This window comes from Typopeltis vanoorti, chromosome 7, assembly GCF_054136105.1.
Source record: "Typopeltis vanoorti isolate ZY-2024b chromosome 7, IOZ_Tvanoo_1.0, whole genome shotgun sequence".
In the NCBI taxonomy this organism is placed as follows: Eukaryota; Metazoa; Arthropoda; class Arachnida; order Uropygi; family Thelyphonidae; genus Typopeltis; species Typopeltis vanoorti.
Window position 1 is genome coordinate 59,083,681 of NC_143555.1, and position 17,523 is coordinate 59,101,203.

Below are 17,523 nucleotides of genomic sequence, written 5' to 3' on the forward strand. Positions count from 1 at the left end.
CCCTCCATGAAACTTCCCCAAGTTGACGTCTTAGACTATTATAATCATCTGCCTTATAATTCCACATACGTTCGCATCTCTTTGATACTCCTGCATGTCTATTCATTTTCCAAGTAAAAACCATATGGTCACTCTCTCCAACTGGTGGGAGAGATGTCATCTCAGTTATTATCAACTCTTCTGATGCTATAACAAAATCCAAAACTCTTGAACCTCTTGTTCCCTCTATTTCATATTGCCTAAGACATTTGTCCCTGAAGAATTCTAGAAATTCCATTCCCTTATTGCTACATGCATCTTCCTCTCCCCAGTTTATACTACTGTAGTGAAAATCTCCCATAACAATCATTCTTCTTGCACTTGCCACACTCAACTGTCTAAACATTTCCTGGGTCCCACCCTCTATATTCCTGGGTCTGTAGCAACGCCTCACTAATTATCCTGTCTTGCCCACCTCTACCTCACACCATATGCTTTCAAAATCATTATGTCACTGCCTTCCAAAGTCTCCACTCTTAGAGGACATAGTTTGTCACTTATCATAAGCAGTACTCCACCACCACCATGCTTTCCCTTCCTATCCTGCCGAAAAATGCTGTTCCCAGCGACTTCTATTCCTGTTATTATATCCTCTTCTGTCAACCACGTCTCAGTGATCCCAATAATGTTTGGCTAGGCTGATGCTATCTGTGCCACCAATTACTCTCCCTTATTCAGGATACTCCTGGCATTGGTATAAAGCATAAAAATGCCATTGTTTCTATACCCAGCATTATCCCCTCTAGACTCCACTGGGCTCAGTGTTACCTGATGTCGTCCCCCTTCTCCCAAGTACCCATTCCCAGAAGAGGCCACCCCTGCTACCATCCTCCCTGGGACACAATGACTTTTTCAGAACAGCAATCTCTCCAGATGCCTACGTCCTTCCTCATTCAAATGTAAGTGGTCTCTTACATACAGTTCCTCTCTGTCCTCAAACGCACTCCAAGCATCCACATATTCCAGTCCTCTCTTGTCACACATTCTAGCTATTATGTCATTCAATATTATCGCTATATGCTAAAAAGAAAGTTATTTAATATATGAATCATATCAGTGTTTACCTATGGAAGTTAAACATGAGCAACAACTAAAAACAGGAAGACAGGTTGGAAAGAAGAATACTCCACATAATACAAAGGGATAGAATAAGAAATACTAGAATTAGAGAGAGAGAGAGAGAGAGAGAGGACTAGAGTAGATGATATTGTGAAGTGTTGTAAAGCATGTAAGTGGAGTTGGGTTGGCCATATTAGTAGACTGTGAGATGAAAGGTACACAAAATTAAGCACTGAGTGGATACCAAAGATAGAAAGAGAAGGAAAAGTTGCCAAAGAACAACATGGAGGAATGAGCTGCAATGGTTTGACATGAGATGGTAGACATTGGCTAAAAAACAGACAGAACTGGAAAGTTAAGGGACAGGCCTATATCCAGGATTGGATGGAAAGAGACTAAAGAAGAATACAATGTGGATGGGTGAGGTGATGACATGATTAATGATGGCTGTACCAACCAGTGTAAACGCATTTCTTAGGATTGTGTGGATTGAGGTGACCAGATTTTTATTAAAAAAAAAAAAAAGGATCCTCATGGGGAGTTGACATGAATCAGCTGTCAAAGTGATCAGCTAGTTAAAGTGATCCTTTTGTACTTGTTTTATGCCGAACTAGATATAACTATTTAGCTTGGTTAAAATTAGCACAGGTTATTTCCATATTTATCTCTGTATTAGTCTCAAATTAACACTGTCAAATTACACAAATGTTCATTGAGCAGACAGTCCAAGATGTACTAATATTTCTCTTATCTTTTAGAGGACTGAATTTCTTCAAAATATTAGGCTGTTCCTTAATGAAATTGTAAAAAGTCCATACAAGAAATGTCCTTAAAATATGTTTTTGTTATTAATATTACCTGTACAGTTACAACAGACATTTGGTTCCTTTCATCCATTTAAATTCATTCCTTATAGAAAACACCTACACTCTCTATAATGCCTTTGTGCCCAATATTCCTTACATCAAACATAACACATATTATGTTCAAATAACTGATGTCTTCATTTTTCATTGAACTGTTTCAATTCACTTCTTGCTAGCTGTCATGACATACTTCTTCCAATGGCCAATCTTAGATTGACATGATTCACTTCATTTAATTCTTCATGTTCATCTTTTACTTTTAGCATGTTAATGTCAATTTTGATATGTCTCGGACACACTGTTGACACACCACAACAGAACACCACACAACACAGATGGTGTCCCCTGGCTAAGCCCGCCAGGGGGCACCATCAGGACTTTAGGAAAAATGGTAGCTTCCTCGCTTCGTTTCTCATTTGCTATTATGTAGTACTTGCATGCACGTGTGTCTTTATCTTAAGTTCCCATGAAGATGGTAATGTGACGTTGCCGAAATATTGGAAAGTATATATTAAAGTTGATTTAATTTATATTTCTAGTGTACGCTGTCAATTCCTTAAGTAGTATTAATTATCATGTTTAACTAGCGTATAAGCCTTTCTACAAGAATTACTATATACATTCACAAATGCCTTGCACATAAGGGATAGGAATACAAGTTATTTCTTCTGTATTTGAAGAGGTAGAGGTGACCTTTTTTAATGTAGTTATCTTATATTAGCTACTTAGGTGGCATCTTTTGGAATTGTCAGTTATTGTTCAATTATTTTTTTTACATGTACTGAAGATGCCTTTGATACTTAGGCAAAAATTATACTAATAAAATAATATTTTACATGAGTTTATTCTGGTATTATAATTTATTTAAATATGACTACTCACGGTATTACCTTATTGAAACAAAGGTTGTACCATAGGGCACACATGGCAGCAGTATGTTGAATTCTAGTAATGTGGTCTTGAAAAAAGATAGTAAAAAACAGACAGGAGAAGTATAGTGAAAAATACAGGAAGAAAAGCAGAAGAAAAGAGGAAGAACAAAAAGGGCCTCAACCACAGACAGGTGCCCCATGAAGAGGAGCTGGTAAGTGAAATATATTGACTGACCGCTCAATCAATATATTCATGGTGAGTATGGAAACAGTGAATGATTTTAATATATGGTTTAATGATCTGTAGAAAGACCTTGACTAATAATAATGGTATTTTATTTTATTTTTTTAGATTATTTTCATATGCAAAAGCACAGAGTAACCTAAAGGAATTTAAAATTTTCTATTTATGACAGGAATGAGGATTTTTAGAAAATCATTCTTTTATATAAGATTTATGGTTAAAAGAATGTTATCCCAGAAATCAATGTGATATTACTTCCATACAGAAAGTTTGTTATAGAAACGTGGCATGTTAAATGATATACCAGTACTACTGAAGTGCAAAGATATGGAAAAACATGACTTTGATAGGCGAAACTGCATGAATTAAAACTTTACTTTTAGAGAAGCAAATAAATGTACTACTAAAAGTGAGCTCTTTCAGATAGGCTTATTGGGGTGATGTATTGCTCTTTACAAATATGAAGTATCGTGACTGAGTTTACTTGAACTTCCTTTTTTTATTCATAAGTAACAGTCATCTAAAGAAACAGAAGTACTTGCCTGATTTTGGATGTATGCTAAAGGATGTTTGCTCATTCCCTCCAATTATAGCATATGTTATTTCAGCATTAATACCAATATCTCTGCTGGTAGCTAGAATTTTCACAACTTCTGTACCTGTGAGAACATCTTCAGAAACATTTGCATAATAAATTTTGCGGGAAAACTCAGGTGGATTATCATTAACATCCAATACTGTAATGACTAGGTATGCAACAGATGACATTTGTGGAATTCCAAGGTCAACAGCTTGCACAGTCAGATTATACAAAGATTCTTCTTCTCTATCCAGATGCTTATTCAATCTAACAATTCCTGTTTTTCCATCTATTATGAAGTGTTCATTGGCTGAATCCACAAAATTATAGCTGATTTTTCGATTAATGCCTACAAAGTAAATAGCATAATTATTTACTTTAATACAAACTCATAAATTAGAAATTACTATCATAGAACTTGTTTTATAATTTATATTACTTCCATAAAAGTTTATTTAATTTCAAAATATATTATCAATAGAAACATGAGGAAAATACTAAAGTAGAACATCAATTGGCATGCTTATTTGATCATATTTTCCAGTGATCATAATAACTGTTTAATATATGTATTGGGAAATAAACTGGCTTCTAATTATGTAACTAAACCAGCATAATTTTGAAAAGTGATATTCTGTTGTTTCTTTGAATAACTAGAAACTTAAAAGATTTTTTACTTCTGTTTCTTCTGTAGATTTTATATAAAAAGTTTATTATTTGTAAAGTCCGTTCAAATATAACAAGGAATATCTTTATCAGCATTTCACCTTTGATGATATTTGGTTAGTTGCATTTTTGTACATTATATAAATAACAATTTATACATCTAACTTTGTGTATAGAAAATAACTACCTTCTCATGAAAGTTTCCGATGATCAAGAGTGGCATTTTCAGTCAATGTGGGTGGGAGGAAAGAAAAACATGCTTTCTTTCAGATTTGCTATCATGTTCCTATTAACAAATTTGGTTGATCAGAGGTTTATTGGTGCAAGAACAGCAAAGAGGTCATACTGCACCAAGCCAAAGGTTAAAGGTTACTCAAGATTTTTGTACACATCATGATATTTATTCATAAATGAATAAATATCATGTTGTGTACAAAAATGCATATTAAAAAAAATTAAGCAAACCAGTATCTATATATAAACAGAATATATATAACCAAATGTGTTTTTATAAATTAATTCTTTTTAAAAAGTTAAAAACTTCATGCATTTGTCAAAGTCTGATAAGATCTGACTGAGGATATACAACTTGGCTAGATTAGTAAAGAATTCATCCCTTCATCAAGTGAAATGCTAGCTTCTTACCACTTGTCATGTTTTCATGACAAGTGGTAAGAAGTGTATTGAATTCTTCATACATGGAGGGCATTAGCTTTCAGTAAATGCAAATTTGTAAGATGACAGAGTAACCTATGCAAAGCCTAGCAGGAATAACTTCTGTATCTACATTGGCTACACTGATGATGTTTAATTACAGGCTTAATATCTAGTGCAATTTATTTTTCAGTGCTTACCGCCAGGGTTATTATAATATATAAAATAATCCAGGGTATGCCATGACTACCATTGGTTATTATATTTCATCTTATAAACCATCTGTAGTCCATATATGGGACTAGTAAACAGCATGCAGAAAATTATCAGCTAATCTAGCAGCTAAATTTGCTAGATCAACTGATAATTTAGGTGGGAGATGAAATTCATCACATGGTTTGAGACCACTGCCCTGCTTATTGGAGGCCTGAAATGGTTCAAAAAAGTTTCACATTTGGTCTTTAGAGCAGGGTTTCCAGAAGGAGTTAAATTTATGTGAAAATAAATTTTAGAAATATGAAAAAAAATAAAAAATATACATTTGATAAAAAAAAAAGAAAAAATCCTCAGCCAACCCACCCACCCACAGTACAAAATGCGCTATAGTTTTGCAAATAACTTTTTTGCAGGTGAAAGCAACATAAAAAAAGCTTCATTTCCCTCAATTCCAAAGTGACTGGAAATCCAGCACAGCTGAATATCAAAATTAAGGACCTTTAATCTGTACACAGGAGATGAGATTATCTGTATAGAATTCAATGACACTGTATCAATCATATACTTTTGGTAGAAATTTTCTTTTGTATGCACAAGCTTCTGCATATAAAAGGGATACTGAGATCTGATAGTCAAGAAATACAGCAGCACAATCCCCATAGGTCTTAGATCTTGAATCATCAGTATAGATGGGAAGGAAATCAAAGTTCTGCTCCATGAGCATTAAATAACTGCATGTAGAGGTGGCAACAAAAGCCAAATGGTGAACGAGCACCCCATGTCTCACCAGCACAGTGCTGTTGATCGCCACCGACAAACCTATTACGTGTTGCAGCTGGAAAACTGGTGTCACAGATAAAAAAAAGGGTTTATTCTGCGAGTTCTGTTGCCACTGGCTACATGCTTCCTGTGCCAAAATAGACGAATCTGCGAAAAAGCTACTTATCAAACTTAACCAGCTGTTCTTCTGTTCGCTGTGCCTCCCTTCTGTAAAACAACTTCTGAACATAGGTAAACGTGTCGAAAACCTCGAACAGCACATCAGTGCTGTAAATGAAACTTTTACCTCCAAAATACGTGGAAGCTAAGCTGGAACAAACTGATGACCAGCGCAATGCAAGCTCAACTTTGCCAGTGAAATAACTCCATGATCTAATCGCATCAACGGTAAACGACTTGATGGGGGCCAAAAATAAAAAATTCAAGGCCGGCATTTTGAACTTTCTGACAGAAAACGGAAAATCATTAAACAAGGTCATCAACAAACCAGTGAAGAATGCAACAGCGATTCTAAGAATATCTTAAAATCGATGATTAGATTTGCAATCGTTTCAGGCCTATAAATAAAAGGAAGGATGGAACGAACTTTCTGTGCCTAGTAAAAGTGACTTGCGACATGCCGAAAAGCACATCAAAACTAATAACAGCGATCAACAACAAGTTCAAAGGCACCTGTCCCCAATCGCACATACATGCTCAACCAGATTTATCATTTGCACAAAGGGAACAAAGACAACTGGAAGAAAAATGTCAAAATGGTAACAACAGTTGGATCATCGACTACAGACAAGATAAATGGTGCAAAAACCAAGTGATGTCATTATCAGCCACCATGGAGACCAGTATGCAGGAACTGCATAGGAAATGTGAAGACCCTTGCTGTCAAACATATGACTCACAAAAACCCTACATATCCACTAAACCAACATCCATGGCCTAAACTCCAACCTTAATAGTGTCCACTACCACCTTCAGTCTATCAAGCCCTACCTACTCTTCGTGGCAGAAACTCAAATCTCACCTCTCCCCCCAGCACTACTTATCTCAACCTTCCAAACTACTCACTCTTTAACAATTTTCATTTCAACGGTAGTGTCTGCACATACATCTGCTCTGACATACCTTGCCAGAGAGCACCCAACCTAGAATCACCCAACTTTGACCTTCTTTGGTTGAAAATATCCCTTCTCCACTCAGTCAAATTCATTTGCTGTCTCAATCGCTCCCCCAACACAACCAACCACTCTGAGCTCTTTAAATTCCTCTCCCTAAAAATTGACTTTCTCCAATCCCACTTTCCCAACAGCAAAATTATCCTCATAGAAGATTTTAATGTCCACAACATTATCTGGCTTTCCTCCTCCAGTTGTACAGATCTTGCAGGCAGATATGCTGAAACATTTGCTATCATTAACGACCTTACACAACTTGTTCAGATGCCAACCAGAGTACCAGATAACCCAAACACCTTATATCTCTTCCTCACTACTGCCCCCTCCAAATACACAGTGAAAGTAGTGAGCTCCCAGGCAATTCTGATCACAATCTAGTGCTCATCTCCTTCCCCATGCAACAACTTTTACACAGACACTCCCATATAAGAGTAGTGTGGCACTTTAACAGTGCTAAGTGGGACAGCCTCTGCAACTTCTATGCTACATTCCCATGGTTGGACTATTGCTTCCAGCCTTCCAACCCAACATATGCACCGAGCTTATTACCAAAGTAATCCTTACCGGCATGGAAACATACATTCCACACAGTACTCTGAACTGCCATTCCCTAACAAAACCCTTGTTTTCCAAAAGATGTGCCAAAGCTGTACAGATGAAACATCAGACATACCATAACTGGCTGAAATCAAGAACCTCCTCCTCTTATAAAGCTTACACCAAAGCCCGAAATAGATGCAAAAAAAACAATCAATGCTTCCAAAACAGAGTTCAAAAGCAGGAAACTAGCAGCGTGTCCAAACAGCATCCGAGCCTTTTGGTCTTTCGCCAAAGCAATTGTCCGTAACTTCTGTCCAACACTATTCCATACCCACCATACACCTTTTCATACCCAGATGGCTCTATTGCATCAATACCCACAGAAAAGGCCAATTTTCTGGCTTCATACTTTGCTTCCAATGCATGCATAACTGACGATGGTAAATGTCCCCCAACCATTCCAGGCACCCAAAATACAATGCTTCCTATATCCTTTTGCCAGGATGAGATCAAAAAATACTGTCCAAATTATACACAAAAAAGTCTCCTGGCCCTGATAGCATTCCCCCAATTGTCTTGTAAGTTTGTGCACCAGAACTGACTCCTATCCTATGTCACCTATATATATATATATATATACTCTTACTCCACTGGAATCTATCCCACAAATTGGAAATTGGCCTATATTCAGCCCATTCCCAAGAAGGGTGACAAGTCACTGCTGTCCAACTACCACCCTATCTCGCTTACCTCAGCCCTGTCAAAAGTAATGGAAAAAATCATCAATTCCCAACTCCTACACTACCTTGAAGACACTCACCTGATAAATGACTGCCAGTATGGATTCAGTCACTGCCAATCAACAGGAGATCTGCTCACATATGTCACCCATCTCTGGACAAATGCCATGGAGAAGTTTGGCGAATCTCAAGTGGTTGCACTAGATATCTCCAAAGCCTTTGATTGGGTCTGGCACAAAGGCCTACTAAACAAACTACCATCATTTGGTCCGACCCAGGACTTCTGTAGTTGGACTGCCAGCTTTCTGTTTGGATGCACACTGTGTGTGTGTGTGTGTGTGTGTGATGGTGGATGGCTCCCTATCCTCTCACCATTCAATTAATGCTGGAGTTCCACAAGGTTCTGTCCTCTCACCAACCCTCTTCCTGCTATATATCAACAACTTACTTCAATTGACCTCCAACCCAATACACAGTTTTGCAGACAACAGCACACTATACTCCTCGCTTGCATTTGATAAACCTTATCCTACACAACTCACATCAACCTACAGAACATCAACCACCACTACCCTCAACTCCAATCTCCAAGCCATCCTACAATGGGGTTCGGATAACCTCATCAATTTCAATGCCAATAAAACCCAGTTCTGTACTATTTCCCATAAAAAAGAACCATTTTTTCCCAGTATCCTTTTTGACGATACCCAAATTCTCAGACAGTTGGAGATCTGTCTTCTTGGAATTACCCTCACATCAAACTTCTCCTGGCATAAACTCATCACAACCATTGCATCCTAAGCTTCAAAAAAACTAGGATTTCTCTTTCGCCCAAGACGTTACTTCACCCCTGAACAGCTGTTAACATTATACAAATCACAAATTTGCCCAGCTATTGAATACTGCTTCCACATAGGGGGTGGGGCCCCTAAAAGCTCTCTCAAAATGCTTGACTCAATACAAAGGAGAGCAATTAGACTTATTAATGATCCATCTCTTACCAACTCCCCCCCCCCCACACACACACACTTTCACACAGATGTATGGATTCTGCAGTATGTGTATTCTACAAATATTTCCATGGGAAATGCTCATCTGAAATAACACCAATAATTCCTCCACTCGTTACTAAGCTCATTGGAACACTTGCAGTGCTGCTCAACATCTCTTCACAGTACACCTAGAAACAAACAGAACAAGTTTCTTTTCCTCCTCCTTCATCCCTGCAACTGCTGCACTGTGGAACAGTCTCCCACCTGCTGTGTTTCCCAGGGAATACAATTTACAGTCATTTAAATAAAATGTAAACAAATTCCTCTTTTCCCAACCACTACTCATACACGGTACTAAAGTACTATAGGTTGGCCAACCAACCTCTTGTGTATGGGCACAACATAAAAAAAAAAAAAAGATAGATAGATGATAGAGTGTGAGAATTCCTTATAAGGCAAAAGAGAGGTTACAGGATGGCCTGCAAACCTGCTATGAAGGACTGCTTTCTTGCAGGTTTGCACATGCATGCCAAAAGTATCAGTCTGATGAGTTTGATACTGAGTTTCCCGAAGTATAGAAAAGATGCTAGTCCACATAGGATGCTCTGGAAGAAACTTTATTTTTAGGACATATTTAAGAGAAGATAGTTTCCATCTAGGTAATAGAGTTGATTCATTTGCTTCATATAAAGACACTGAGTGGGCATTGTGTGAAAATCACCAAGTTACCCGTAATCTCTTATGATGGAAGGGGATGCAACCATCACAGGCTACTTTGTCTTGCAGAACAATAGACTTGAGATCCATAATCCAGCTTTGAGCATATAAGCACAAGATAAAGATGAAGCAACAGAAATTGATCAACATTCCATTCAGTAGAAGACAGTGTGTGAAGGAGATTCAACGCTTGTTTGCACTTTTCTCTTAATTAACAAATGTGTGTAAGCTTTCTGACAAAGATGATTCCAAAGAATTTGGCTTCTGTTGTACTTGAATAATAGTTTATTCACCTCATATATACCTCAGGATCTCAGTGAGGAGTGCATTTTTGGCAGAAGTGTATACAGATGATTTTTTCTGCTGAAAAGCTGAACTCGTTACTAAGATCCCATTAAGAGACATGATTACCCTCATGTTACGAGAGAGAGAGAGAGAGTAAACTGTGAAGTCATCGACATATAGAACATTGCCTACAGTGAGAGGAAGCTATTCACTGACTAAATTAACTTTGACAGCAGAGTCTCACAATGAAAACAGAGCCCTGGGAAACACTCTCTTCTTTATTACATGGCAGGGATGGCGTGCTTCCCACTCGCACTTGGAAGACAGAAAGTTTTTCATAAATATAGGGAGGCACCTTCTGAGACCAAGGTCACAGAGGTTTATTAGTATGTCATATCTCCAAGCTTCATCATGAGCCTTTTCAAAGAACACTGAAAGCAGATGTTATCATTTCAGGAAAGTGTCTCTCATACATATTTTTAGCAGATCAACTCGTCTAAAGTTGAACAATGTCTATGAAAGCCACATTGTGTACTGAAGAGAAGATTACTGCTTTCTAACTCTCAGAGAATCTGGCATTACCATTTAATCCAATATCTAACAAAGACACTAGGTCGATAACTGTTTGCCTGTGATGGATCATTTCCTGGTTTTGGGATGGCAATGACAATTGACTTGTGAGAAGAGTCTGAAGACTCTTTCTTCATAAGTATTGTGTTCTATAGTTAAAGGAGAGATCCACAGATGATGACAGTAATGGATGTCACTTGGGTAAGACAGCAAAAGGGGATCCTTTTAGTTTCGCTTTAATGAATGACTGAATGCATGGCTCCAGTCCATATTAGAAAAGTTTAGCAGCTGTATCTGTTGTAACACTTTCAATATTAAACATATGAAGGAGGATATGAAGCTGTTGCTGAGATTCTAGCAGCATTTTCTCCCAAAATGCAAGCGATGGGTTTGGTTCAGCAACAACCAGGGCCGCCGAGAGAAATTTTCGGGCCCGTAACAAGTCTGTGGTCCGGGCCCCACTTAAAAAAGTGCATCACTTTTTCAGTATCTTGGTGTTCTTCCATCTTCAAATATTTCAGTAGTAAATGCTTGTTTTTCTTTAAATCTTCTTTTGCCTTCTCAAGATCCCTTTTCTCCTTTCGTTTTTGATTTCCAGATTTATGATGATACATTTCTGTTGGTCAAATTTTTATTATTAAAAATATAATTTTAATAATTAAAAAATCAAATTAATAAGAATACTTACTTTTATTTTTTAGCACACGGCCTACACTATACAGTTGCACACTTTACAAACAATCACAAAACCTTCGTCTATCAAAATACTAACAAGAATGAAGCATTCTGGCAGGGAACATTACTGTGAATGCAATTACTAGCTAGCGCAGCCGACTGCAACAACCTTGCACGAACGTCTATTGACGTCATCACACGCTATAACTACAGCGATCCGTGCCAAGAGAATTAGTGTCTTCCGGACACTCACGGTGAGCTAAAGAGCATAGCCATCTGTCTAAAACAAAACACAGTATCATTCTCGATATGCCATTATCCTTTATCATTGTTGTATTATTACAAGAATTAAAACCATGCATTATAAACACAGTTATGTGGCACGTCGGGGCCCAATGGTCGGGCCCTTTTCAATGCCGGGCCCGTGACAAAAGTCTCAGATGTCACCCCCTCTCGGCAGCCCTGGCAACAACAATTCAATTATAATCCATGGTAGACAAATGGTGTGCTTCATATCTACCTTTTTATTTTCTGGATTTTATTCCATTCAATTTTTCATCCTGTTATTTGATTAACAGATGAAGTAAATTCAATCCAAGATTGCATGTAACATAACCTGCTCTGGCCTGAGAGCATGTTTGAGCACAATCACATTTGATGCAGTAGGGTATCTACAAAATATACGTCATACAATCCTGATTTCTTTTGGCTACATGGCACTCAGGTTTCCACAAAGACTTTGGATAAACTTGAAACTGAAATGATGTTTTTGAAATTGCAGCTGTTGCTGCATGAAGAATACATTCTGATGCATACTTCACTGCTTTATTGGTCAGGTGTTTTGACTGATTACTTCAGGTTAAGTAATGCAAGATAGAAAAAATACTCCTGTAAGTATGGTTCATTTTCCATATGAGCATCCATGTAGGAGAACATGGTTCCTGTGAAAACAGAGCACAAATAAGAGGAAAACAGGCCTGGTTGGCTGAGTGGTTAGCATATCTGCTCTCCAGCCAAAAGGCTGTGGGTTTGAATCCAACTGTGGGCATGGATGTTTGTGATTGTCTGTGAAAATATTAGTGGTGGTGGTCAGCAGTAGATGGCGTTGGTGTAGATGATGATGATGATGAAGGTAGTAGCGATTAGTGGAGACAGAGTTGTAGAGTAGGTGCCCTCCCTCGAGTTGTAGAGTAGGTGCCCTCCTTTGGACTCCCTGGAGGTGTTATGTAATAATAATAATAATAAAAACGATTGCTTCCATAGATGGTCTCTTTCACACCCATATAAGCAGTGGAAGAATGGTAGCAGTGCAAAATGCAACATTTTTATGAGTGAGTTGATATATGGAAGAAGGTACTGAGTATATTATTTAGGGGAGAGAGAGAGAGAGAGAGGGATAATTATTGTTAAACGTTTGCTTAATGATACAACCTCACCATTTGTGATAGCACTATAAGAAGTATTGTAATGGTACCATAAGTATTTCAACCATAAGAAGTATGGACTTGGCCATCTGCAAGATAAGATTGCCGATATCGATTTCATTTAACTCCAGACCTGGAGGTAAATAAATGAGACATACTGCAATAAGAAATCCCTTGTATAGGCAAATGGCTACTGCTTCCACAGCAATATTCAGCAGAACCTGTTGGAAGGGAGTATGATTGCCAGCTAGGATAGCAACTCCAATATGAGCAGAACCATCTCCAGTTTTGTCCTTATGAATACTAGTGAAATTTCTTAATGTGAAGACCTACAAGGTTTTCGGTACATTTCCTGCAGTTTATGGAAAATTCAACACCGAAAGCTCATTGTAGGAAAATTCACTGCCAGACAATTCATTGTGGAGATTATTCTTCACTGGGAAAATTCATCACCATACGATTCATCGCCAAGAATAGTGTTCACAGGTGAAATTCAACACAGTAGAATTTATGGTGGAGATTATTCTTTGCAGAGAAAATTCATCCCATAGAATTCATAGTAGAAATCCTTTGCAGGAAAAATTCATTGCAAGAAAATTGAAATAATATTGCAATGATACACACATTGAAAACAAGACATATGTTAGAAATACAGTTTCTTTCTGTTTTTGTGTGTTATTCATTTAATTAGATTTTATTTCACTCTTTTATAATATTTTTATTCTGTATAAATAAAGTGAAATTAATATTTTGTATTTTAGTGATTAGTGAATTCCCTAATTTCTGTAATGGTACCATTACAGAAATTTCTTAAAATATTAATGTCACTGGGGTCAAGGAGAGGTATGATAGATTGTGTGGATAGATTGAGTCTCTCACGAGTTTTTGGACTCCATGGAAGTGTCTGTATAATAATAATTTACGATATTATTTCAAGTTTCTTGTAATGAATTGTATGGCAATGAATTTCCCTATGAAGAATTTCCTGCAGTGAACTGTCCACAATGAATTGTCTGCAATAAACTGTGCAGACATAGTTTCCTGCAGACAGAAACAAAAAGACCAGTAGAATCTTGATTCTGCTGGTCTTTCTGCAGCAGAATCTTGATATATCATATATACAGTAGTGCCTTGTACTTCGAATGCTTCAAATTAATGCTTGAGAACACAAGAAATTTGATTCGCAGTTCGAACGCCGTTTATAAGTTCGACCTATAGTAAAATGCCAGGAACTCAGAGTCATATAGCATTATGACTCTGAGTCATAATGCTATATGACTCAGAGTCATAATCAGAGACAGTTTCGGCACGCCATTGGGCATGCTTCTCCCCCGCTAATTTCTCTCACTCACTTCCCCATGCCTGCACAGTGTGTGTCTGTCTCAGTCTGCTGTGCGTTATCCCTTAATTTACACAGTTTACTTAATTTACTAGTCATTGCGCAATATGTTTGTGCAGAGAATTTGTAACTGTTTTTGGCATTTTTTTTTATTGCCCATGGCATCTAAGAATGTAGAAAGAAAAACTTAAAAGAAAAGTTGTAGTATCGACAATTGAGATGAAAAAGAAATTATCATGAAACACGAAAACGGTACATGTTTGATGGATCTGGCGACGATGTTTAAAGTGTCAAAGTCAATGATAAATAGCATTCTTAAGAATAATGAAGCAATAAAAGCAGCAAATGTGGCTAAAGGTGTGACAACACTGACCTCCAGGAGATCACATGTTATCGAAGACATGGGAAAACTCCTTTTAGTGTGGATAAACGAGAAGCGATTACATGGTGACGTTATTACTGAGAGAATTATTTGTGAGAAAGCCAAACATCTGCATAGTGAACTTAAGAAAGTTGCACCTGAGATCAGTACTGAAAATGGGGAGTTTAAAGGAAATAGAGGCTGTTTGATAAATTCAAAAAACGAACTGGGATCCATAGTGTTGTCATGCATGGAGAGGCTGTGGGTGCCGATGTAGAAGAAATGGACAAATTTGTAAAAGCCTTTAAGGAGTACATGGATAATGAGGGATTTGTATCTCAACAGGTTTTTAATTGTGATGAAACAGGTCTTTTTTGGAAAAAAAATGCCCAAAAGGACCTATATCACAAAAGAAGAAAAGACGGCACCGGTATATAAATCTATGAAAGATAGAATTACTTTGCTGCTTTGTGGTAATGCTAGTGGAGACTGTAAGATAAAGCCTTTGCTCGTTTACCATTCTGAAATTCCATGCGTTTTTAAAAAGAACAATGTCATAAAGAGCAAATTCGGTGTTATGTGGAGGCCAACATGAAAGTGTGGGTTTACCAGAGTTTTTCACTGAGTGGATTTATCAAGAATTTGCTCCCACTGTAAAAGCTTATCTTACTGAAAAAAATCTACCATTAAAAGCTCTTCTAGTGATGGACAATGCTCCTGCTCATCCCCCAAATTTAGAGGGGGATTTAGTTGGTGAATTCAGTTTCATCAAGATAAATTTTTTGCCACCCAACACCACTTCTATCATACAACCCATGGACCAGCAAGTGATTTCAAACTTCAAAAAACTGTGTACTAAGGCTATGTTTCAAAAGTGCTTTGAAAATAACCAATGCCACAGAACTGACTCTTAAAGAATTTTGGAAAGAGCATTACAGCATTCTTCATTGCTTAAGGATTGTCAATAAGGCATAGAAAGAAGTTTCTATTAAAACAATGAGTTCTGCTTGGAAAAAACTCTGGCCAGATTGTATTTCAGTCAGTGAAGTAGTAAGCTGTGAAGAAGAGTCTGTTGTAAATGAAATTATGTCTTTGGGTAAAGCTATGGGATTAGAGGTGAGTGATGAGGATGTAGAGGAATTAATAGATGATCATAAAACCGAACTCAGCACAGAAGAACTTCAACATCTTCATGATCAACAACAAAAAGAAGTAGAAAAAGAAATTTTTATGGAAGAGAAGGATGCCAAAGGATGCATTTCCAATGCCGACCTTCAAGAATTGTTCTCTGTTTTGGTTAGAACACAAGCTATTGTGGAAAAGTGGCACCCTAATAAGGCAGTAGTGACCAGGAATATCAACTTATTCGATGACAATTGATGGGTTATTTTAAAAATATCAAAGAAAAATCATCAGCGCCAAACAACATTAGATAGATTCTTCTCTGCAGAAAAAAGAGAACATAAATCAGCATTCTCAACTCCAGCTTACAACAGGAGCATTATTTTTGTCTTTGTGATTTTTATATTAAAAAAATATTCTTCACTGTTATTTTTATGTTGTTATAATTAAAATTAATAAAATAAATATAAAATTATTTTGTTTAATTTTTTCGAAGTTATTAACATTAAAAAACCTAAAATAGATAAAATAAAAAAAAAATTGAAATTTTTTGGATATGAGAACGGATTATTTTGCTTTCCATTATTTCTTATGTAAAATCTTGATTCAGACTTCGAACGATTCATAGTTCGAATGGGTTTCTGGAATGAATTAAATACGAACTACGAGGCATCACAGTATATCATTTTGATGAAACCCATGAAAATTCACTAAAAATTTTCCTATTATTTTGACTTTGTAGACAAAAAGAAGAAGAAACTAGATGCTAAGGAAGATCTGGAGTGGTTGATTCTACTGGTGAAAAAGGAAAGTAGCAAAGCAGGGCTTAATTTAATCAGCAGCAAAACAAAAGTGATGGCTTCTGGCAAATTAGATGAAAATTTATAATAGAGGGAGATAAAATAGAAATTGTTCAAAGTTCTGATTTACTGGGATCCAGAATAAGAAATGATACAAAATATGAAAATAAAATTAAAAGAAGGATAGTCATGGGAGAAAAAAGGCATGTTAAACTCGACAAAAATTATGAAACATAGAACAATGATATTTCCAGTAATGATGTATGGATGTGAAAGCTGGATTATTAAGAAGAAAGATAGAAAGTGAACTGATTCATTTTAATTATAAGCATGATCCCATGGACTACAAGAATGACCAATAAGAAGGTTTTATAGAGTATAAAGACAGAATGCTGCTTGGAGGCAATGATCGCTAAACAGAAATTGATGTACTTTGGACATATTATGTGAGCAGATGAATCATTGGAAAAGGTAGTTATGTTGGGGAAGAATGAAGGAATGAAAAGAAGAGGAAGGCAGCAAAATATCAACTTGAACTTACAACTGCTGAAAGAAAGGACAAGAAGCTGAGTGGGATAGAGCCTTTGTTCACAAGATCACCAGTAGTCAAAAATGACTGGATGACAAATAACAACAACAGACGTCCAATTTACAAGAGGTTGAGGGCTAACTTTATCAGGTTTATATTTTCAACTGATTTTAGGAAGCATGGATGGCTAGTGTCCATTTCTTCCTCTGGAAAAATATTCAATATATCATTAGATGCATCAGGATCATTTGATAAGTTTAATTTACTTTCAGAGGATACCT

General features: G+C 36.9%; 1 protein-coding gene across 1 annotated transcript in view; it reads right to left on the reverse strand.

The window, feature by feature from the left end:
• The window catches only part of LOC150104706 (fat-like cadherin-related tumor suppressor homolog), a 573,066-nt gene that overhangs the window by 280,988 nt on the left and 274,555 nt on the right, over positions 1–17,523 (reverse strand). The window contains exon 16 of the mRNA XM_090395611.1: positions 3,623–4,009. Coding sequence (XP_090251737.1) covers positions 3,623–4,009 — 387 coding nt within the window. The remainder of the gene's footprint in view (positions 1–3,622; positions 4,010–17,523) is intronic.